We start from the raw sequence: 22,523 nt of genomic DNA on the forward strand, positions 1-22,523 counted from the left end.
CCCCCCCCACCCTCAAATAAATAAATATTTTTTAAAAAATAAAATGGATCAGACTATGGCTTAAGGACTGGAATAAGAATGTTGCAATAACAAAATGTGACCGAGAAGTCAGATGAGACTGAGATGTTATTTTTTTTTTTTTAAAGAGAGGGAGACTGAGCGTGGGGGTTGGGGAGAGGGAGAGAGAGAATCCTCAAGCAGACTCCCTGCTGAGCGCAGAGCCAGACACACACGGGGCTTGATCCCAGAACCGTGAGATCGTGACCTGAGCCAAAATCAAAAGTCCAATGCACAACCAACTGAGCCACCCAGGCTTCCCCAGACTGAGATGTTTTTAAGAAAGCCTACTGCCCTACAGGAGGTGTGTGGGGGGGCAGGATTGGGAAAAGCAGACTTGGTGGAAGCCAATGGAAACGTTACCGCTGTGATAGGCAGACAATAGGCCCCAGAGATGTCCCCATCCTACCCCCCAGGACCTGTGAATATGCTACCATACCTGGCGAAAGGGACTTTGCAGGTGTGATGAAGTCAAGGCTGTAGAGAGGGGGAGAGGAGCCTCGGTTATCCAGGTGGGCCCAGGGTCATCGCAAGGGTCTTTTCAGGAGGGAGGGAGAAGAGTCAGTTCTAGAGGAGATGAAAGCAGAGGTGAGAGGGAAGCCACCAGCAGCTGAGGAACGCAGGCCGCCTCTGGCAGCTCCAAAAGGCAAGGATCCCCCTGGAGCCTCCAGAAGGAACAAAGCCCTGTCAACACCTCGATTTTAGCCCTATTAAGACCATTTAGACTATTGACCTCCAGAGCCCTAAGATAACAAATTTGTGTTTTAAGCCACTGGGTTTTCGGTAACCTGTTAGAGCAGCAATAGGGAACTAAGACAGCCCCCAGGATGGAGACTCCTCCCGCCCCCCAACTAAACCAGAAGCAGGGAGATGTGTAGGAGAGGGCCTCCACCCTGAGGTTTGGGACAAACGGTCTTTTTAGGAAGACAGAGGCTAACGGAAACGGATTCCCGGACAGTGCCAGAAATGAAGCGTGAGCAGAGTGCTGGGGAAGCCCCCGGAGGAGAGGGACGGTGAAGCTGGGCCTGGAAGGTAAGGAGGAGTCAGCCCGAGCAAGGGGGCTCAGCCTCCAGGCGGGAAGGCTTGTTCCTCTAGCGCAGAGACCTCCTCCCCGCATTCCGGGGTGGCCTGCGGGCTTCAAGGTTGGCCATCCCTTTACGACATTCTGCCCGCTCTCCAACCTCTGCCGGGCAGATACAGTGCAGGGGACAAGCAAAGCCACTCAGAGCCACCCCTAAGTGAACAGGACGGGGTGCCGCCGGACATCAGGCCCAGCTTCCCGGAGCGTGTGTGTGGTGGGGAGGGGAGTGGATCCGCCCCCACTCCGTCCCGCAGGAGGAAGGAAGTGGTTCCCTCCTCCCACCCCTTCCCTCAGGCTAGCCCGGGACAGGATTCTCGTGATTCGCGATTGGCTCCCACGGGCGGGACCTTTGTCCATCTGCGGGAGCGCAGGAGGCCCAGGCCAGGCCCCGGGTCTGCGGAGCGGGAGGGGGCGGGGGAGGCGGCCAGCCAGAGACCAACAGGGACACAGACAGGCCAGGGCAAGGGCGCTGAGACAGGCAAGAGCCCGGGACCGCGGCGCGGGCAGGGTTAGAGGGCGGCCCGGGGGGCGGGGCGGGGGGAGGGGCGGGCGGGGAGGAAGGAGCGGGCGGGGCGGGCGCCGAGCTCGCAGTTGCTGCGGTGGCCGCCGGCGGGAGGGGCGCAGGGTAAGTGCTCCCCGGCTGTTAGCGCGCCGCCCCTATCCCGACCCCTCCGGGGAACGGACCCTCACCCCCGCCTCGGACCTTCCCCCGCCGCCCCCCGTTGCCCTCTGTTCCAGCGTCTAACAGCGCCGGCCAGCGCGGGCAGACGGGGCCCCCCCCCCCCCCCGGGGACCCCCTGCCCTGTCCAGGGCGTACTAGAGTCAGGTGGAGGGGCAGGACAGGAGACGCCGTGCCACAGGTCTTGGAGGGAAGCCCCTCTTGGCCTCAGTTACCTCCCCTTGAAAACGGGAGCGTTGAGAAGCATTTGTATGGCGGGCTTAACCTGGAGACAGGTGCCTTCATCACCCGCTGAGCGCAGCAACAGGTGAGGTAAATACCATCTTTGTCTCCCTCTTACAGGTGAAGAAACCAAATCTCGGGCCAAGCCACTTGCCTTGGGTCACCTAGCCAAAGGAGGCAGAGCCAGAACTTACACCCAGGTCTGTGTGAACCCCTAAAACCTTTTATTCATCATCCCTCCCCCCCCCCCCCCCCCCCCCCCCGGGAGACTGCAGGGGGAGAAGTGAGGATAAAGGTAGTACTGGGTATCCCAGGAGGAGGCTGAAATGAGCCATCCTCAAGGGCAGCAAATCCTTCACCTGGGGGGCCACGTCTGCCTTTGGCTCCGGTTATGGTCCTGGGCTCCTGGGATCGAGCCCTGTGTCCAGCTCCCTGCTCAGCGGAAGCCTGCTTCTCCCTCTCCTACTCCCCCTGCTTGTTTTCCCTCTCTCGCTGTGTCTCTGTCAAATAAATAAATAAAATCTTAAGAAAAAAAAAATCCTTCACCTGGGAATACTTTTAAACACTCAGGTCTTGGGGCGCCTAGGTGGCTCAGTCATTAAGCATCTGCCTTCAGCTCGGGTCATGATCCCAGGGTCCTGGGATGGAGCCCCGCATCGGGCTCCCTGCTCAGCGGGAAGCCTGCTTCTCCCTCTCCCACTCCCCCTGCTTGGGTTCCCTCTCTTGCTGTGTCTCTCTCTGTCAAATAGATAAATAAAATCTTAAAAAAAAAATAAAAATAAAAAAATAAACGTATCTTGGGGCAAGGTGTGCTGAGGAATGAGAATGGTGGGTTGGGGACAGGTGAAACTCCAGCACACACAGGTACAGCCAGCGCATGGGAACTTCCAGATCTCTAGGCAGCACCTCTGCTGGGTGCAGGGGCTTTTGCAGGCTTAGCCATAGGACTTCACCTCTCCATACCTCCGTTCCCTTAACTGTCCCATGGGGTTAAGCATGGTACTTATCTCACAGCATTGCTGAGATGAAGTGAGATGCTTGGTATAAAGGCTTAGCTCAGCTCCTGGCTCAAGGTTACTACGGAGCTCTGCCCCACCCACACCCCAGCTCCTTCCAGCCCCTCTGAAAGCACTCCTCTGTCCCAAACACCTTTAACCTCAGGTCAGTCAGGGCTATCTGAGATCTGCAGTATTTCCGGACAGCCCCACCAGCAGCTGGAAGCTTCTTGAGTAAGACCAAGCGTAGCAGCAGCAACTTCTCACACTCTTGAGTCCCTGGGGGAAAGACTAGTAGGAGCAGCGCTTTGAAAATCTTTGAGCTGAGGCTTGCACAATTCCAGAACCACTCTGCAGTCCCCAAGCCCTCCGTGATCACTGGTTTAAGCAAGAAGGAGGAAGCCCACACTCTTACAGCCCCAAAACCTGCTCCTCCTCTCATCCCCCACATCTAAGCCCACAGCAGCTTCTACTCCTCTGCATGTTCTGAATCTGGCCATTCCTCTGCATCGCCACCATCTTTTGCCTCCTCTTGGCCTCCCTGCCACCACCCTTGACCCCCAGATCTTCAGCATTGCCTCCCAAGCCCTCTGTGAGATCAGACTCTTGTCTCCTGCCACCATTCTCCCACTGCATGTTCCCTGTAGACACACTGACCTCCTCTTTCTTCCTTGGACTTGCTGAGGTTTGGTGGAGGGGAGTTGCCCTCCTAGGGCCTGTGTACGTGGTCTTCCTTCTCCAGAGAATGCTCTTCTTGGCCATCTTCTTGTGACTTACCTCTTTGCAATTCAGGGACCACTGTCCAAGTTGCCTTCTGGAGTCTTCCCTGACCACTACACCCACAGGACCCACACTCGCCTGCTCTCTTACTGCATTACTCTTCTCTTTCTTCCCATGCTTAGGCTCAGGGGATGTTACCTTACTTACGTTCCTTGTTTGTCTACCCAGCTAAAGTATCCATCTAGCAGGGTTCTGACCTTTTTCTTCGTTACTTCGGGTTCCCCCAGAACCCAGCACAGTGCCTGGCACGTAGTAAATGTTCCAATTATGTTTTACAGTTGCCAGTGGTGTGCACAACCATCAGGGTTCTACTTGTCATTGCTTAACAGCCTTCTTTCTGTATAGAAAAGATATATATATATATATATACACACACACACATAGACCTCAGAATTGTCATTCCTTCTAACAGCCCACTGCCTTCCTCAGCTGTTCTCTAAAGTGGGGCTTATGGGGTCTTTCCAGGTTCTAGCCATCATATCCAAATTAGCTTGTCCACATTGTACCTGTAATTTGCTACGAAATGATTTGAGATAATAGTTCCCAAACTGATGTGTTCAAGTCAAGAGTATGATTATTTTGAAGGCACTTGCCACCTAGCACCCGAAGGCTGTTGAAGAAAAACAATGCCTGGCGGTATGTGCAAGTTTCCCTACAGCCTCACAAGCACTGAGTTTTAACACTTTTGTCTAGTTTAATGGAAAGGTCATGTATGTATCTTTAAATTTTCTGTTGCTTGAATTAGTGAAGCTGGGTGTTTTTCTATAAATGTGCTTGTTCTATTTCCTGTCTTGTGGAAAGAAATCTCCAGGGCACCTTAATTGTTCCCTTCACCTTTGCTTGTGCTAAAGGTTCCACTTGAGACTGTCTCATGAGAGCAGGGTGAGGGCCCCCAGGGGCTAGAACAGGAACACACTGAGCTGAACTCTGCTGGTTGCAGAAGCTGTTCTGCCAGTCAACCATCAAGAAACCCTTTGAGAGTCCCTTGTGCCCGCAGCATGGTACTGAGGAGAGAAAGAACTTTTTTTTTAAGTCTTTGTGAATAATTTTCTCAAAATGATAATTTTTTCTTAAATTATAAAAGCACACAGTGTGTAGGGTTACTCATTGGAACATTGGGGCAGCAAAAGTTTGGGAAATAATCTAAATTCTGATCACTAGCGAGACTACACACATTCCTACAGGGAAACCTTGTGGAGTCATTCCAAGGAGTGCACCTGATCTAGCACGTACTGATCCAGAACAATTGGAAATACTGTATTAGTCTCTGATGGCTGCTATAACAAATTACCACAAATTGGATGGCTTAAATCAACATATATTTGTTACCTTACAGTGCTGGGGATCAGACATCCAAAATCCATCTCGGTGGGCCAACATCGAGGTGTTGGCAGGGCTGCATTCCTTTTGGAGGCTCTAGGGGAGAACCTGTTTCCTTTCCAACTTTTAGAGGCTGTCCACGTTCCTTGGATTGTAATCCCTTCCCTCCAACTTCCGCTTCTGTACTCACATATCCTTCTGTCTCTGATTCTCCTGCTCTACTCATAAAGACCCTTCTGATTACATTGGGCCCACCTGGATAATCCCCATCTTGGGATCCTTCATTGAATCTCATCTGCAAAGTCCCTTTTGCCATGTAAAGTGACATATTCACGGGTTCTGGGATTAGGACAGGTGCACCTTTAGAGGGAGGGGGGGTCATTATGGAGCCCACCACACCCTAAAGGGAAGTAAGCAAGGTTCAGAGCAGAGTGCGTGGACTCACGTTTGTTGAAGTTTAAACGAGAGAAAAGGAGTAAATATGGATGTGCTTGCGAAGGCATAGGATACCCCTGAAGGCCAAATAGGAAACTGCTAAGAGTGGCTGCTTCTGGGAAGAATGGGTAGAAAGGAGGCTTACTAGTCATAGTATATCTTTTTGAATTGTTTCAGTTTTTTAGTACATGCCTATGTCACCTACATTAAAAATAAATTTTAAGAAGTAACACTCGTTGTAAAAGGTCAGACCTTACAGAAGTGAAGGAAAATACCTACAAAAATCAGTCCCCCAGATCACTCCCTTTTTGTCCAGCAATAATCACTGTAAAGAGTTTGGCTATATCCTTACAGACTTATTTTTAAAAATGCATATGTAGGGGCACCTGGGTGGCTCAGTCGTTAAACATCTGCCTTCGGCTCAGGTCATGATCCCAGGGTCCTGGGATCGAGCCCCACATCCGGCTCCCTACTCCGCGGGAAGCCTGCTTCTCCCTCTCCTGCTCCCCCTGCTTGTGTTCCTGCTCTCACTGTCTCTCTCTCTCTGTCAAATAAATTAAAAAAAAAAAAAAATCTTTAAAAAAAATAAAAGTGCATATGTAATTTTTCACGTAGATGGGGGTCATACTGTGTATATTATGCTGCAGTGTGAATTTTTCTTTGTTTTACTGTATCGTTCACCTCCTTCCTCATCCACATACGAAGAAGATTTAACAACACTAGAGTTTCTCACTGCTCAGATATACCTAAACTGACTTAACCAGACCCTCATTGGTGGACATATAGATACTTTGCTGCTTTCCAGAGCATTCCCGATACTGTAATGTATGTCTATGTGTCTTTTTTTTTTTTAAGTTTAAACTGGAGTGAAATTCACATAACATGAAATTAACCATTTTACAACTCCATGAACATTTAGTGAATGTGGCATTTAGTGCATTCCTGATGTCACGTAACCACCACTTCTATCCAGTTCCAGAACATTTACATCAAACCAAAAAGAAACCCTGCGTCCATTAAGCAGTCACTCCCTACCCCTCAACTCCCAGTCCCTGGCAACCACCAATCGCTTTCTGTCTCTGTGGATCTGCATATTCTGGGTATTACATATCAGTGGAATCATGTAATATGTGAAGTTTTCATGTGGCTTCTTTGATTTAGTGTCATGTTTTAGGGGTTCATTCATGCTCTAGCACGGATCAGGACTTCGTTTCTTTTTATGGCTGGATGACATTCCCATTGTATGGATAGAACGGCTTTTATTTATCCATTCATCCCCTAACAGACACTTGAGCTATTTCCACCTTTTGGCTATGAGTATTTGTGTATATGTATTTGAGGGCCTGTTTCCAATTCTTTTGGATATATACCAAGGGTGTGCATCCTTCTGCATACACTTTGAGCTTTATGCTATTTTCAGACACTGTTAACATAAGCAAGTTAAAAATAATTGGTAACAAAGTGTTGCAAAGCACATACTAAGATAAATGATAGCAGGATGTCAGATTTAGACAAATGTTTTCTTATTTTTCAGATCCAGAGAGGACAGGAAAATGGCCACCTGGGATGAAAAGGTAAATTAATTCTGGTGGACCAGCAGCGTTAAAGGACCTCCCCAGGCTTGAAGACAATTCTGTTTGGTGTTTCAAACAGGATAAAGGGAAAACACATGTTTGGGCTGTTTCTGCCATACCGAAGCATTTAGTCACAAAGGTGAAAACTATAGCAGGAATTCAGAGACCTCAAGATAGCCTAATAATCTGAATCAGATCCTTCAAATCCCACCTCTGCATTTTAATAACCATGTGTCACGAGGCCCTGACCTTCACCTCGCTGAGACCTCCGTCTGCTTATCTGGAAAAGGGAGAGAAAATTATCCTTGTTCCTGAAGCCTTGTCAGGAAGAGTTGAGGAGACCGTGATCTCAAACTGCTAGGCTGATAGTCCCTAAGTGGCTTTTCCCTGCTGCCCATTTTACAGATAAAGACACTTGCTCAAGATCACACAGGTAGAAAGTGGCAGAAATAGGATCTCACCCCGGCCTGACTCCAGAGCAAATGCTTTGCCTTTTGTATCATGTGATCATCCCAAGCAACTATTAAACTCCGTCCTTGATATCTGCGGTGCAGGTTTGTTGGGCTTGGGGGGACATCTGTTGTGAAGGGTGAGGACAAGATGGAAAGGAAATGCTGGCTTCCATTTCTGCTGTTCCCTGGGAGGTTCCGGGGGCCTGGCAGGTAGAGCCGGAGGCTCAGGGTAGCAGCAGGGTGATCAGGGCAGGTCCAAGAAGCAGGGTCATGGGATGATAATGATGCCCCCTTTCTTTGTAAGAGTCACTTGGATTTTAGGGCTTTTTTTTTGTTTACAGTGTGGCGGGGAAAAATGGTCCATTCTAGATGCTACCAGTTCTGACTTCAGAAATGTTGAATCTGGGGAGAATGTTCATCTTTGAATTAAATAAAATATGGTGGCTGAGCAGTACCAATAATAACATGAACAACATCTATTGAGCGCCCACTCTGCGCCAGGCATGTGCTCAGGGCTTTCTGTGTATTTGGTTTTTTAGTCCTCACAACAACCCTGTGCATTAAAAGTACTATTATTTCTTTCCCCCTCTTACAGCTTGGGAAATTGAAGCACAGCAAGGTTTAGCAATTTGCCCAAGGTCACACAGCTGGTGAGAGGTTTGGACCCATGCTGCCTGGCTTCCATGCCCTAATTACTCACTACATGGTTGAGTAATTAGGATGATTGTATGCTTCTCAAACACAGTCTAAGCATGATTGTACGCTTCTCAAACACAGTGTATCCCAAAGACAGGGTAGGTCTCCAGGGGGAAGAGCTCACCCCTGGCAGGGAGGGAGCAGGGAATGGGGATCACAGGGGCAACAAGGACTCGTGGGGAGGATTCCTTCCCTCGGTCATTCATGCACCTAACAAATGTTTATCAGCACCAGTTGTGTCCTGGCACGGACCACAGCTGTCAGGCTGTAGCAGGAAAGCACGGGTCCCTGCCTGCCTGTGGCTTCCTCTGGCCGAGCGACAGACCCCTGTCAAGTCCCAAAACGGAATGTGTGAAGGTGCACATGGGCAGAGCCGTAAAGGAGAGGCCATGGTTCATGTGGGCCCCTCACTGGGGCCATTGAGATCAGAAGGGCCTCCAGACCCAACACCTGGAGGGCCGGAGCAGGGAACCAGGTACGGGGGAAGACGGAGAGGATGTCTTGGCAGAGGAAGCGGCCTATGCAGAGGCCAGAAGGCAGGTAGAAGTGAGGCCTGAAGGAGGCCAGGGTGGAGCAACGTGATGGGGGGCCAGGAGGTGCTAAGTCTGGAGAGACAAGGCCAGGCAGAGCCCAGGGGACACGGAAGGTTCTGGGGGTGGTGCTAAGAACAGTGGGCAGGCAGGGCAGTGACCGATCAGGCCTGAACTTGGAAAAGTTTCTCTGGTATCCTGTGGAAGTGGGTAGAAATACCAGCAAGGACATTGAGGGCTAGCGAGGAGGGGAGGCAGCAGGGGCTTGGCACTGGCACTGGTGGGGGTGGGGAGGGATTTGTGAGTGAGGTGCCCAGAATCTGGGGCGGCAATGGCAGTGGTGTGTATGTAGAATGTGGGACTGATGTTCAGAGGAGGAAGTCTCCTTTCCTTTGGAGGGTCATGGAAGGTTCTGCAGAAGAGGCAGCCTTTGAGCTGGGCCTTGGGATTTGAACTCATGGGGTCCAAGGAAAGGGCATTTCTAGAGGCGGGAACAGCATGGACAAAGGCCAGGAAGCAGGCTTATGTAGAGCTCCATAGAGCAGAGGGGAGGTGGGTGGGGGCGGTGATGGAGGAGGACCCCACTCTGCCCCACCCCGCCCCACCCCACCGTGGCCAGCTGAGGAGCCTGCACTTTCATCCGGGAGAAGCCTAGTGCTGGAGCGGGACTTCCTGCCAATCTGGGAAATGCTAGCCCACCACCTGCTCCGGCGGCTGAGCCGTGAGCCACGGTGAAAGCAGCTCAGGGCCAGCATTCAAATCCTGCCTCCGCCCCTTGTGGGCTGTGTGACCTCAGACCAGTTTCCGAACCTCCCTGAGCCTCTGTGTCCGCGGCCATGAGTGGGGTCGACAGTCCTCACCATGGACTTGTGACCCTTCCTGGTAAGGCATTGGACGCACAGGGCCTGCCACCCGAGAGGGAGCAACTCAGGAGTTCAGCGATTGTTATTAGTCAAAGGCAAATGGAAACAATTCCTACTTTCCTTCATTTGTAGTTCCCTATGAAAAGGGGAAAAAAGCCAAAATGTTCAATGCTGGTTATTCCGTGGTGAAGCCAGCTCATACCTAGTGAGCGGCTGGATCAACCCATACAGTTGTTCTGGACAAAAATTCAACAGTGTGTGTCCAGAACCATGAAAATGTTCATAATCAAACCTGGTCATCTCACTTAAAAGGAAATAACCCGTCAGAAGGAAACGAATTGCGAGCACCATATTTCGTAGCCCATCAGTCCCCACTCATAGTAGATGCGCCATTATTTTGTCCCACGGAGAAAATAATGCTGCCGTTTATTGTGATGTAATTTGACCGAACGCTGAAACCGGTCATTCGTGAGACATTCAGATTTCAGGAATGTTAAGCTCTGGGAAAATGTGGTCTTCGAATTGGTGGTAAAAGGTGCTAAAAATGAGGAGTAATCAATCAGTAGATGCAATAGTGAGAGCATTAACTTCTTGGTGAAGTTTCTTGGCCATGAAGAAGGCATAAATCTGATGCACGTAACTAGTGGGAAAAATAAGATACAAAATTGTCTGCCGTCTTTGATTAGAGAGAAAGAGACCTCAGGCGGAGGAGAAGTCTGGTGTGTTGGGATTATCGTGAATTTCTTTTCTTTTGCTCGGTTTTCGCAATGCTAAAAGAAATAGATCGAGGGTAAAGGTCTGCTCATTAGGGTGAATGACAGCAGGTAAAGCTGGAGACGGGGGTGGGGGTGGGTGGTTGTGCTGCGTATGGGTCTGAATGGAGCCAGGGAACTGGTGGGGTGGGGGGGAGGGGTTAAAGGCACAGAAACAGCAGAAGCACAGAATTGGGATGCGGAACAGAGGACACACTTTGGGGGGAGGGCACTGACAATTGGTGGGGGGCCACAGGAACCTTTTTGTCGTGACGCGGAGGCCAGTACAAGTTGCTGGCAAGCACTGGGGAATATTGGGTCAGGACCACCTGTAGCAACTGAGCCTCTATTGATTCGAAGGACCAGTTCCTTTTAGTAATTTACCCTTGTGGAGTTAATTGTGTTTTTAAAAAGTTGTTTTAATTGAATTGCTTTTAGGAGCTTTTGAATTATCCGGCTGCCCTGGTGTTTGAGGGGCAAATGATGGTGTTGTAGGAGAAACTGGCAGAGTTTTTCAGACCTGTCTTACCCACAGCCAGCTCTGCGGAGAGCCCTTCCCACCGCCCTGTGCCTCAGAGTTCCTCTTCTGTGAAATGGGAACAATGATACTCCCTCTCGGGTTGTGAGGCGGGGCCAGGCTACAGCAAAGACAGCCTGCTCGCTGGGTCATGAGGCCGAGCTGGGTTCTTAGCCGTTAGCTGACCTCTTCCCCCTCTCAGATGATCGTGTGTCACCAGCCGCATCTGGGGAACCTGGGAGCCAGCGGGCTTAGAGGTCGCAGTAGCCCTTCGCATATTTCTCCTGAGGCGTCTGGAGGCTTCAGGTTTATTTACAGTGCTGGTACTCCACTTTGGCTGCACATGGGCAATCCCAACACCCAGGCCACCCCCAGACCAACTGAATCATCATCTTGGGGCCTGGGACCCAGGCCTTGGGTATTTTAAAAGCTTGCAGGTGGTTCCAAAGTGCAGCCAGGGCTGAGAGGCACTGGTTAGACGGTGGCTGGGTAGGGTTGCTCTCTCCGTGGGCGAGAGGGGTGTCCTTACTTCTGTTCGCCCCATCTTCTCCCCCCACCCGGCCAAAGCATTGCTAAGACACTGGGGCTGGGAGTTGCCTGGATGACTCAGTCACACTGGTGATAGGTCTTCGTTTCTGGCTGAATAACTGGGTTTTTTTTCTTGCTATGTTTTTGTTTTCTTTATGCTTTCATAATAAAATAACGTGACTTATGCTTCCCAGTTAACATGGCTGATGTCACATACTTTGGACAGGGCTGTCTCCTCTCTGGCAGTCATCTCCCGACCCCAGGGAAATAGACTGGGTGCATCCTCCCCATACCTGTGTCTTTCAAACTCAACTCATTGGTGACTCCTGAAATCCATTAATGGGCTGCTATCGGTCGCTTCAGCAATGAAATAGAATAAAAATGGAAGCCACAAGAGGGCTCGCACTTAGAAACTTTGGTTGTAGAACACACGTATGTCAGTGTGTATGAAAAGGCAGGATTAAAGTGTGTTTTTCTCATGGAGTAACACTGGGCTGAGCTCCCTGCACAGCGCTGAGCTCCTCACAGCTGGGAGCCCGGTCCATCCAGGGTGGTGGTCAAAGGGGTCCTTGCAAGAGGAGGGGGCTCTGGGCCAGGCAGCCTGCCTCCGAATCAGAGCTCTGCTTCTCACTGGCCGTGAGCCCTGGGGCAGATTGTTTGGCCTCTCCTGTAAATGGGAATGTCTCAATCCCCTTCTCCTGAGGCCAAACAATGTGTTGCAACGTGTCACCTGAGGGCTTTGTAAGGAGCTCAGAAATGGCAGGTGCTGGGGCGGGGGTGGGGGGGGGGCGGGGGGGGGGCTAGTTAACACTACGGCTCCTGCTATGGGATGTTCTTTCCCCTCATCATCTCCAGCCAGCCTCGCCATCCTCTTGCCTCCCCGGGTTGGCAGACGACTCTCATGAAGACAGGAGGGATCCCGACCCTGCGGGAAAAGGAGAGAAATGTTGCCGCATCTCTGGGGCGAGCCTGGGCCCCCGGTCGGGCTCCTCAGCCCGTAAGCAGCAGTCCCGCACCAGCGATGGTTGTTTTTGTCAACCTCAGACTTCCTCCCCGCCCTAGAGAAGGAAAAGCTGTCACGCTTATTTAAAGACTTCCCTGATTTTAAAAATAGGCATTCCTCAGAACACACATCCCCGGGGGGGGTTGGGGGGGGAGGCGGCACTGGGGTAGGTCACCTTGCTGCTGGAAGTCGCCCTGTCTACCCCCCAGAGGAGAGGTTTGCTGGGTGTGGGTGTGTGTGTGGGGGGGTCATTCCACCATCCAGGCTGTGTTCAGCAGGCAATGGCAGGCTGCCGGGCAGGAAGGGCCCTGATGGTGGGTGACAGTCTCAAACACAGGACTCACTCAGTTCCTCCAGGAGCGAGTGGTGACCGTGTGGGTCCATGTCCACCGCGAAACCTGGGAGAGACGCCGTGCCTGCGGCTTCGGCCGGGGGCTGGTCACAGGGGCCCCTTCTGTCCAGCACTTGCAGAATTCCAGACTCCCCGAAGGAAAGCAAGTATTCAACATCAGCCCCATCCTGTACACAGTCTAGGCGCCGTGAGCTGTTCATATCAGGGAGTGGTGGAACTTTCCAGATGCCAACCAAGGGCCAAGCAGGCCTTTCAAAGGAGAGCAGCCTCAAGCCTGTTCCGCACAGGGAGTGACAGGATTAGGTTTTGGGAGGTGGAGGTGAGGCTGGGGCGGTGGCAGAGGAGAGGAGAAGTAGGTGGTACGGGGCTTCATGATGAGTAGGTCGTGGGCGGAGGGGGAGGGAAAGTGGGCGCTAGGGGACAGCTTCTCCGAGGAGGTTTTAAGTGCCCCGGCCTGGAAGACGAGAGACCCAGGCACAGGTCCGGGAGTGTCTGCTGATTGGAGGCATTTGCCTTGTTATAGGGCCTCAGTTTCCCCATCTGCCAAGGGAGGGCAGATTGCACCTCAGAACCTTGATTCTACCTCTCACAAAATCCTCTGCTGTTGCTTCGAAACATCAGCTTTTCTGCCATATTTTCCCCTCATTAGCGGACCATTATAGAAAGAACAAAGCTGGGAGACTTGAGTTCATATGCTGACTCTACCCCTTACGTATCTTTGTTTTTAGGTATTTGTTCTGTTCCATTGTTTGGTTTTCTGATCCAGGGATTCCAGTAATGTATATTGGCTCATTCTCCTTCCTGCCTGACCCCCAAATACTTCATTCACCATTCAATTCTCTGTAGGCAGGATCTCCCTCCAAAAATGGCTATTTCTTATGGTTAAATCTAATAGAATAAAATTTGAAAGTTTCTCCTCACGCTCCAACCCAACCCCACTCCCTTCCAGAGGGAACCATTTGGTTTGGGTTATTGATTTTGTCTGCTTTTTTTAAGATTTTATTTATTTTAGAGAACAGGGGGAGGGGCAGAGGGAGAGGGAGAGAGAACAAGACTCTCCAGCAGACTCCATGCCAAGCGCAGAGCCCGACATGGAGCTCGATCCCAGGACCCCGAGATCATGACCTGAGCTGAAACCAAGAGTCGGATGCCTAACTGACTGAGCCACCCAGGCACCGCGATTTTGTCTGTTGTTAACAAAGATGGCATTCTATGATGCAATCTGGTCCATGACATGCTGGTTTTCACTTAGAGTTCATATAGATCAAGGACACCCTTCTGTGCCCATGCCTACAGGTACACCGGCTGACTGCCTTCTGAATAGCTGCCTAGTGTTCTCTAGTGTGGGTCTGCACAGTGTATTTAATGATGGACTTTGAGGTCATTTCCAGGTTTGGGTTGTTGTAGCAGGGCTCTAGGGAGCATCCATGTGCTTATGTGTGAGTCCCTTGTCAGGCCAAATGATAGGGACACTTTAAATTTTGATAGAAACTGGTTAAGGCTGACCCCCTTCTTTGCTCCCATGCCTGGCACATTGGAGAGACTCAAACATTTTTTTCTTTTTTCTTTTTTTTTAAGATTTTATTGATTTATTTGACAGCGTGCGCACAAGCAGGGGGAGCGGCAGGCAGAGGGAGAAGCAGGCTCCCCGAGGAGCAGGGAGCCCCATGTGAGGCTTGATCCTAGGACCCCATGAGCATGACCTGAGCCGAATGCAGACACTTAACCAACTGAGCCACCCAGGCAGCCCCATACATTTTTTCAAAAGATGAAAGAAACTGTCCCATTGCTCTCCTAAGAAGAATATACCCATTTACAAGCCCCCTTCCTTAGCCTCTGTCATCCTGCCACACTATGTGACTTTGGTCAGTTGGTCTCTCCTCCCTGCACCTCAGTTTCCCTTCTGTGGAGTGGAGAGCCTGCCCTGCCTACCTCTCAGGACTGTTACAAGCATCAAGCGAGAGCAGAAGTGGGTGGAGGTGGCCTGTAAGCTGTGAGCAAAAGGAAGCAGTTTTTGCCAGGATTGGTGGCAGAAACAGGCTTTTCCCGGGGCGCCTGGGTGGCTCAGTTGGTTAAGCGTCTGCCTTCAGCTCAGGTCATGATCCCCGGGCCCTGGGATCGAGTCCTCCATTGGGCTCCCTGCTCAGCGGGAAGCCTGCTTTCTCCCTCTCCCACGCCCCCTGCTTGTGTTCCCTCTCTCACTGTGTCTCTCTCTGTCAAATAAATAAACAAAAATCTTAAAAAAAGAAAAGAAAAGAAATGGGCTTTTCCCAATGGTTTTGTGACCTCTGAAGGAGCCTGCTTTCTCCTCAGAGTACAGGATGGATGTGTGGCCCACAAAGAAAAGGAGGGAGCAGGCCACCCGTGGCCACCCGTCATAGGCTGACTTGGGCGCATACTCTCTGCCTTAGCTTCCTGGAGCTGCTTTAATGAATAACCACGAACCAGGTGGCTTAAAACAACAGAAATGTATTCTGTCAGTTCTGAAGGCTTGAAGTCTAAAATCAAGGTTTTGGCAGGGTTGGATCCTTCTGGAAGCTTTGAGGGAGCATCTGTTCTGTCCCTTTCTCCCAGCTTCTGGTGGTTGCTGGCAATCTTTGGCATCCTTGGCTTGTAGATGCACTCCAGTCTCTGCCTCCATCCGCACATGGTCCCCTCCTTATAAGGACATCAGTCATTGGATTTAGGGCCCACCCTAAATTCGGATGATCTCATCTCAAGACCTTTTAACTAGTTAACACCTGCAAAGACCCATATTCCAAGCAAGGTCATATTCTGAGGTTCCACGTGGACATGAATTTGGGGGCAGCCACAGTGCAACCCACGAAACTGCCCTAGAAGGCAGATCTCCAGCCCCTGGCTGCGTGGCTTTCTCTCAGCCATGTGCTCTGAAACATGGGCTCCAGGTCAAAGCAGCCCGGGAGCAGACCCTGGCACTGCCATTTTCCAAGTGCGTGACTTGGGACAAGCCACCTGCCTCACCAAGCGCCAAAATGATGGCCTCAACCTTAGGGGGTTGTTAGGAATAAAATTATTTCGTGCATTTAAGGAACTTTAGTGGTATGTTAATATAATAAAACAAATAACGAAATAAACAATCAGTAATAAGAGATGTCACTGCTCTTGTGTCTTCTTGGAGTTTGAGGCAGATGTTGAATGATAAGCAAATCAGGTCCCCAGAAGTAGGCTCTGGGAGGGAGCAGGCAAATGGGGACTTAAGGGACATCAGGAGTCTGCCAAATTTCTTTAGAAGTACCTTTTTCTGTGATTGTTGGATGACCACAAAATAGGGACTTTCCCCCTCCTACAGATGGCAGCTTCTGACCAAGCCTGTAAAAAGAGATGTTCACAAGAACATTTTTTCTCTCTCTCCGAGGTCTGTTTTTCCCATTTCTGCCCCCCTGTCTCCCAGGCAGTAATCCTTCTGGTATGATACCTGTCATGTGTAAAAGAGAAGCAGGCGATGCATTTACCTTTGAGGGGTAGCTCTTGCGCTTCACTGTTCACTCACTTATTAAATAGTTACCGACCCCCTCCGTGTGACTGAGGGAGGAGTCAGCACCTGCCCTCCCAGGATTCACAGACCAGAGCAGGAGACAGACGGTACCAAGATGCCCCAGCACTCCTTAGGAAGTGGCAAGACAGGGAAATAGGGGAAGGAGGCTCCCCCAGCAGGTGGCGGCTAAGGAAGGCCTCCCGGGGAGGTAGAATCTAGATGTCTGTAAGATCTGAAAGAGCAATAGCGTGCAAAAGGCAAAAGATCTACCAGCCAGTGGGTGCAGGTGTGCGGAGTCCTCGAGCAAGAGGGAGTGAGGTTTATTCTAGAACCATGAGGCACTGGGTGTGGCTGGGGTGTGGCAGAGGCAGGGGGCCTGGGGAGGAGACCAGGGCCTAGGGAGACCAAGAGAGCTTTGCCTTTGTCCTGAAGGCGGTGGTTGGCAGGGGCCGGGGTGGGAGGCTAAAGATCCTGGGGGAGGGGGCAGGTGAGAGCTGGGACACAGCCCCGTGGTCACTGCAGAAAGGGGACCCTGGCCCCTGCCGTGTGGAGAAAGGACCAGGCAGGAGGCCAGGCGAGGAAGGAGGCCAGCGCAGGCATCCAGGCAAGAGGTGCTGGCAGCAGGAGAGAGTAAGAGGGAGAAGAGAAGAGAAGGGGCAGCGGGAACAGCCATGTTTAGGAGGTTAGATTGACAAGCCTTGAGGGAGAGAGAGGAGCCCAAGATGACCTTTGGCTCTTGGCTTGGGCAGCAGGGTTGATGTGATGCTAAGGAAACGGAAGGAAGAGTGGATATGGGGAGGGGCGCCTGGGTGGCTCGGTCTGTTAAGCATCTGCCTTCGGCTCGGGTCATGATCCCAGGGTCCTGGGATCGAGCCCCACACCAGGCTCCTTGCTCAGCGGGGAGCCTGCTTCTCCCTCTGACATATAAATAAATAAAATCTTTAAAAAAAAAAAAAAAAAAGAGTGGATCTGGGGGAAAGATAAGAAATTGAGTTTGGGTCCTAGCCAAACTAATGACCTGGCAGGATAGCAGACTTCAGGCTAGAGACTGATTTGCACATGAGACTGATTTGCACATGTTCTCAGTGTTGAGAACACAGGTGTGCTGAGACCACCAAAGGGGGGAGAATTGCCCTGCATGAGCACAGGGTCAGGATTGGGGTGTAGGGGACTTCCAGTGGCGTGGGGGCAGGGACATGGAGGCTGAGGAGTGTGGCTGGAGATGGGAGAGAAATCAAGAGGCGAGATGGTCCAACGGAACCAAGTCAACAGTGAGTGGAAGCAGGACAGTCAGGGTGGGAACCCCATTGTGGGCTTTGAGACTGAAAGGTGATCCTGACAAGAGAGGGGTCAGGATGTAGTGGGACAGCGAAGGTTAATGCGGGGGACATGGAGATGGGGAGTGTCCAGCACCAGGGACTCTACTGGTCTCGATTCTGGGGGTTGCAAGTGACAGGAACAACTCCTCAATCTAGCTTAAGCCCCAGAGGGACCCTATCGGTTGATGGGACTGAAGAGTCAGGGGGCTGCAGAGGCAGGCAGCAGGCCGGTAAGCAGAGGAGTGGAAATGAGAGTTTGTGTTGCTGAAGAAGAACAGTGGGCACTTATGGGGGGGGGGCTGCTCCAGGCCAGGCACTGAGCGTGGTGCTCTGTGTAGCTACTGAGTCAGTCCTGCCACCCGCCCAGGCAGGGGGTGGAACCCGAGAGCCCAAAGTGGGTGGTGAGATTGCCGAGGCCCACAACATTTTCATGATCAACTATATCTTTGACCTTTTCTGAAACTTCTCTGCTCTTGGTATGTCCTATTCTTGACTTAAAACCAGAGTTGTTTTCTGCTCCGCTGGGTGCCGTAAATATTTTCATCCCAGATTACTGAAAGTTGCTTTTTACTGGTCGATAGTTTCAGAAAGAAAAATTTCCTCTCCTGCAAAATATAAATGTGGTTTTTGCAAAGCACCTGAAGGCTCCCACCATGCTGAAAACTAGCACTGGAAGTTTCCATCTGCCAGGTAAAGTGTTTTAGGGGGGAAAATTATGGCCAGGAGCTGCTCAGAGGGCTTCAGCATAGCTGCGGACCTGGCCCTTGGTCAACCCTGGGGGCCTAGCAGGGGAGGGGCCAGCCCGAGATAAGCTGCCGCCCAGCATGGGAGACAGGGAACCACTGCCTCAGCCAGCGGATGCTTGATGGGCTTTTGCTCTAGGTCAGTGTCCCATGAGACTCTGGGGACACAGGCCTTGCTTTCATGGAGTTTAACTGCTAGTGTGGAGAGAGGAGTAATAAATAAATGGCCACACACACAAAAAAATTCTGCTTAGAAACTGTAAAAAATAGGTTATAAAATTGAGAAGGGGTCTGATTTAGATTTTAGGGGTCAAGGAGGGCCTCTCTGAGTAAGGGTCAAGCCTGAGTAAAAGTGAGCCAAGCTCAGAGTTGGAAGAAGAGTAGTCCAGGTTGAGGGAAGAGCCTGTGTGAATCCTGGGCCCGGGGAGAATGCAGAGCTTGGAGGGACAGAAGGGCAAGCAGCGTGGCTGGAGTGTGGTGAGCGGGTCATGGGGAAGGAGAAAAGGCCAGATCCCACAGGGCCATGTACATCATAGGAAGGATCTTGGATTTTTATCCAAAAATCAGGGGGCAGTGGTATGATCAGGTGCTAAGATCAGGCATGAGGGCTTGTTAGGCCTGCTTGGGCTACTGGTTAGAGAATGCATGTAAGAACCGGGTCCAGGGAGAGAAATCCACAAGGAGGCTGTTGCAGTCTTTTTTTTAAATAAAGATTGTATTTATTTATTTGACGGGGGCCAAGGGGAGAGCGCACAAGCAGGGGGAGTGGGAGAGGGAGAAGCAGGCTTCCCGCGGAGCAGGGAGCCCGATGCGGGGCTCGATCCCAGGACCCTGGGATCATGACCTGAGCTGAAGGCAGATGCTTAACCGACTGAGCCACCCAGGCCCCCCGAGGCCGTTGCAGTCTTTGGAGTGATAGGATGAAGGCTTGTACTGGGGTGGTAGAAGAGGAAGAAATGAATAGCTTCTGTGGGGAGAGGAAAGCCAGACAGGCTCCAGGATCATGGATGCGGACAGAACCAGAAGGTTCACTCTCAGGAGGTTATGCAGTGGTCATAAGCTCTCCTTGGACCTCTTAGTATCTGAGGAAGTCTCAAATCGGGAGCTCCTAAGGCACTCGAACCATATGGAAGACGCGGTAGAGGAGGCCATCTGGAATCCAAACTATGGGATTCTTGGACGGAGCATTTGGAGCACCACCCTCTCCACACTCATCACCTCCAACCTCACCCTGCAGTCTTTGGAGTGGGGACTTTCCCAGGGCACTTATCAAAATGTTGGGGTTCAGGGAGGCTTCTGAGAGAGGTGGTATACTTTGTCCAAATTGGGAGGTTGGACATGTACAAGGCTTCATAGATGAAAGGACAGTGGACTGAGGGCAAAAGAGTTTGAGTTCTCTACTTCCAAGTGCACTGAGACATTGAGCAAGCCCTGGCTGCCCATCTCCTAAGTGCTCCCATCTCCGAAATAGTAGGGAGAACAGACCAGGTAATCTCTTTGGACTCTATAACCTTTCCTGAGCTTGTGAAACCTATTATGAAAAAGATCTGAGTATGCATCAAAGGTGTATTGTTGGAGAGAGATCATTTTATTTTACTTTGAAAAGTGTAAAAATATAAAAGAATACAAATACTGGGGCACCTGGGTGGCTCAGTCAGTTAAGTGCCTGACTCTTGATTTTGGCTCAGGTCATGATCTCAGGGTCCTGGGATCGAGCCCCATGTCGGGTTCTCTGCTCAATGGGGGGTCTGCTTCTCCCTCTCCTCTCTCTCCCTCTGCCCCCCTCCTCGTGCTCTCTAATAAATAAAATCTTAAAAAAAAAAAGAATGCAAATATTACCAAGTACTTATATAATCATCCTAAATTGACAGCTATTAACATTTTGTCCTATTTTCCTCAAATCTTTGTGTGATTTAAAAAGATGTTTTTCAGATAGCATTCAAGTGCTTTTTGACTCCTTCTGTTTTTAGCCCTTACTCCTCCCTAAGGGCAACCACCATCATGAATTTGGTGTCTCTCTTTCTGAGTCCATTCGTTTTTATGTTTGTCCTCCCTGGTGTTCATTGAGCTTCTTGGATCTACATGTTTATATTTTTCCATTAAATTGTAAAAGTTTTTAAGCCCATTATTTCTCTAAATTTTTCTGCCCCAATCTCTCTCTCATCGTTAGGTATCCTAGGTACATGTACATTAGACCACTTGATATTGTCCCTAAGGCTCTGGGTTTTTTCCCCTGCCTTTTTTCTCACCATGTTTCCACTTGATGAGTGCTCTGTCTTTAAGTTCACTGATCTTTTGTACTGCAGTATCTAATCAGCGTTGAGCCCATTTGGATTTTTTTTTTTTTTTTTTTTACAGTTTCCATTTCTCTATTAAGATTCTCTATTTGTTCTCTCATTAAGCTCATATTTTCTTTGAAATCCTTGAACATATTTATAAAAGCTATTTACAAGTCTTTGTTGGCCAATTCTATTATCTCTGTCCATTTTGGTAAGCTAGTGTTTCTACTGGTTATGGGCCAAGTTTTTCTGCTTTATCTGTCTAGTTATTTTTTATTGTATGCTATACTTTTATAAATGCTACACTGTTGAGTGTATTTTGTTGTCCTCCCTAGTAGAATTTGAGTTTTGTTCCAACAGGCAGTCAATTTACCTGGGGATCTGCTTGATCTTTTCAAGGTTGCTTCTTCTTTTTTTTTTAACATTTCTTTTTTTATTTTATTATGTTATGTTAATCACCATACATTACATCATTAGTTTTTGATGTAGTGTTCCATGATTCATTGTTTGTATATAACTCCCAGTGCTCCATTCAGTACATGCCCTCCTTAATACCCATCACCAGGCTAACCCATCCCCCCACCCCCCTCCCAAGTGTATTTGGGACAGGTCTAAGGTAGTTTTTTTTTTTTTTTTAAAGATTTTATTTATTTATTTGACAGAGAGAGACACAGTGAGAGAGGGAACACAAGCAGGGGAAGTGGGAGAGGGAGAAGCAGGCTTCCCGCTGAGCAGGGAGCCCGATGGGGGCTCGATCCCAGGACCCTGGGATCATGACCTGATCCAAAGGCAGACGCTTAACGACTGAGCCACCCAGGCGCCCCAGGTCTAAGGTAGTTCTTACTATAGGGCTAGATTATGCCTACTAATAAGGCATGACCTTTCTGGAATTTCGACTGAATGCTCAGGGTGTTCAACAAGACATCTCTACTCTGGATGTTTGGAACTCACACATCTCCTAACCCAGCCTTGTGTCATCTCCGGCTGTTTAGAATTCAGCCAAAGTTGGATTTTTGGAGTTCCTTCTCTGCAGAGCTTCCTTTTCTCAGGTACTTTGCCATGCAAATTCTGGAGGGAGAGAGGCTCAATAGCCTTGTTACCATAGTCCAGAAAGCACCTCTAGGCAGAAAGCCAGGGTGAGTGTGGGGGCTCACCTCGTCTGTTTCTCTTCTCTCAGGGACCACTGTAAATTTCATGCACTTTATCCAGTTCTATAGTTTTTTGTTTTGTTTTATGGCAAGAGGCCTAATCTGCTACCAGTTACTCTGTCATGACCAGAAGCAGAAATCCCCTTCTTTTGTATGTTTACACTTCCATTTTACACATTCCCAAAACAGCATGTAGTAATATTTTTGCATGTATTTTTAAATTTTTACTTAAGTGGTATTATATTCATATTCTTCTATATCTTCCTTTTAAACTCAACATATATATTTTTTTGAGAGAGAGAGAGAGGGTGGGGGGAGGGGAGAGGGAGAGAGAGAATATTAAGCAGGCTCTATGCCCAGCACAGACACCGAGGTGGGGCTCAATCTCACAACCCTAAGATCATGACCTGAGCCAAGATCAAGAGTCGGACACTTAACCAACTGAGCCACCCAGGTGCCCCTAAACTCAACATATTTAATTTTTCTAAAAGATTTATTTATTTATTTGAGAGAGAACGTGTGTGCATGTGCACAGGGAGGGGCAGAGGGATAGAATCTTTAAGTAGACTCCCCACTGAGTGCAAAGCCCAATGTGGGGCTCGATCTCATGACCCATCAGGTGCTCCCAACGTATTTGTAAAGACCTATCCACATTTATGTATTCATTTAGTCACTTAGATATTTGGGTGTTTTTGAGTGTGT

At 50.0% G+C, this 22,523-nt stretch overlaps 1 protein-coding gene across 1 annotated transcript in view; it reads left to right on the top strand.

Annotated features, from left to right (window-relative positions):
• The first annotated feature begins 1,738 nt into the window (after positions 1 to 1,738).
• HVCN1 (hydrogen voltage gated channel 1) overlaps positions 1,739 to 22,523 on the top strand; it is a 33,883-nt gene continuing 13,098 nt past the window's right edge. The window contains exons 1-3 of the mRNA XM_021698697.2: positions 1,739 to 1,763; positions 2,160 to 2,239; positions 7,104 to 7,143. Of these exons, the coding sequence (XP_021554372.1) occupies positions 7,123 to 7,143 (21 nt within the window). The 5' untranslated portion in view covers positions 1,739 to 1,763; positions 2,160 to 2,239; positions 7,104 to 7,122. The remainder of the gene's footprint in view (positions 1,764 to 2,159; positions 2,240 to 7,103; positions 7,144 to 22,523) is intronic.

The sequence above is a fragment of the Neomonachus schauinslandi genome, chromosome 14 (assembly GCF_002201575.2).
Source record: "Neomonachus schauinslandi chromosome 14, ASM220157v2, whole genome shotgun sequence".
In the NCBI taxonomy this organism is placed as follows: domain Eukaryota; kingdom Metazoa; phylum Chordata; class Mammalia; order Carnivora; family Phocidae; genus Neomonachus; species Neomonachus schauinslandi.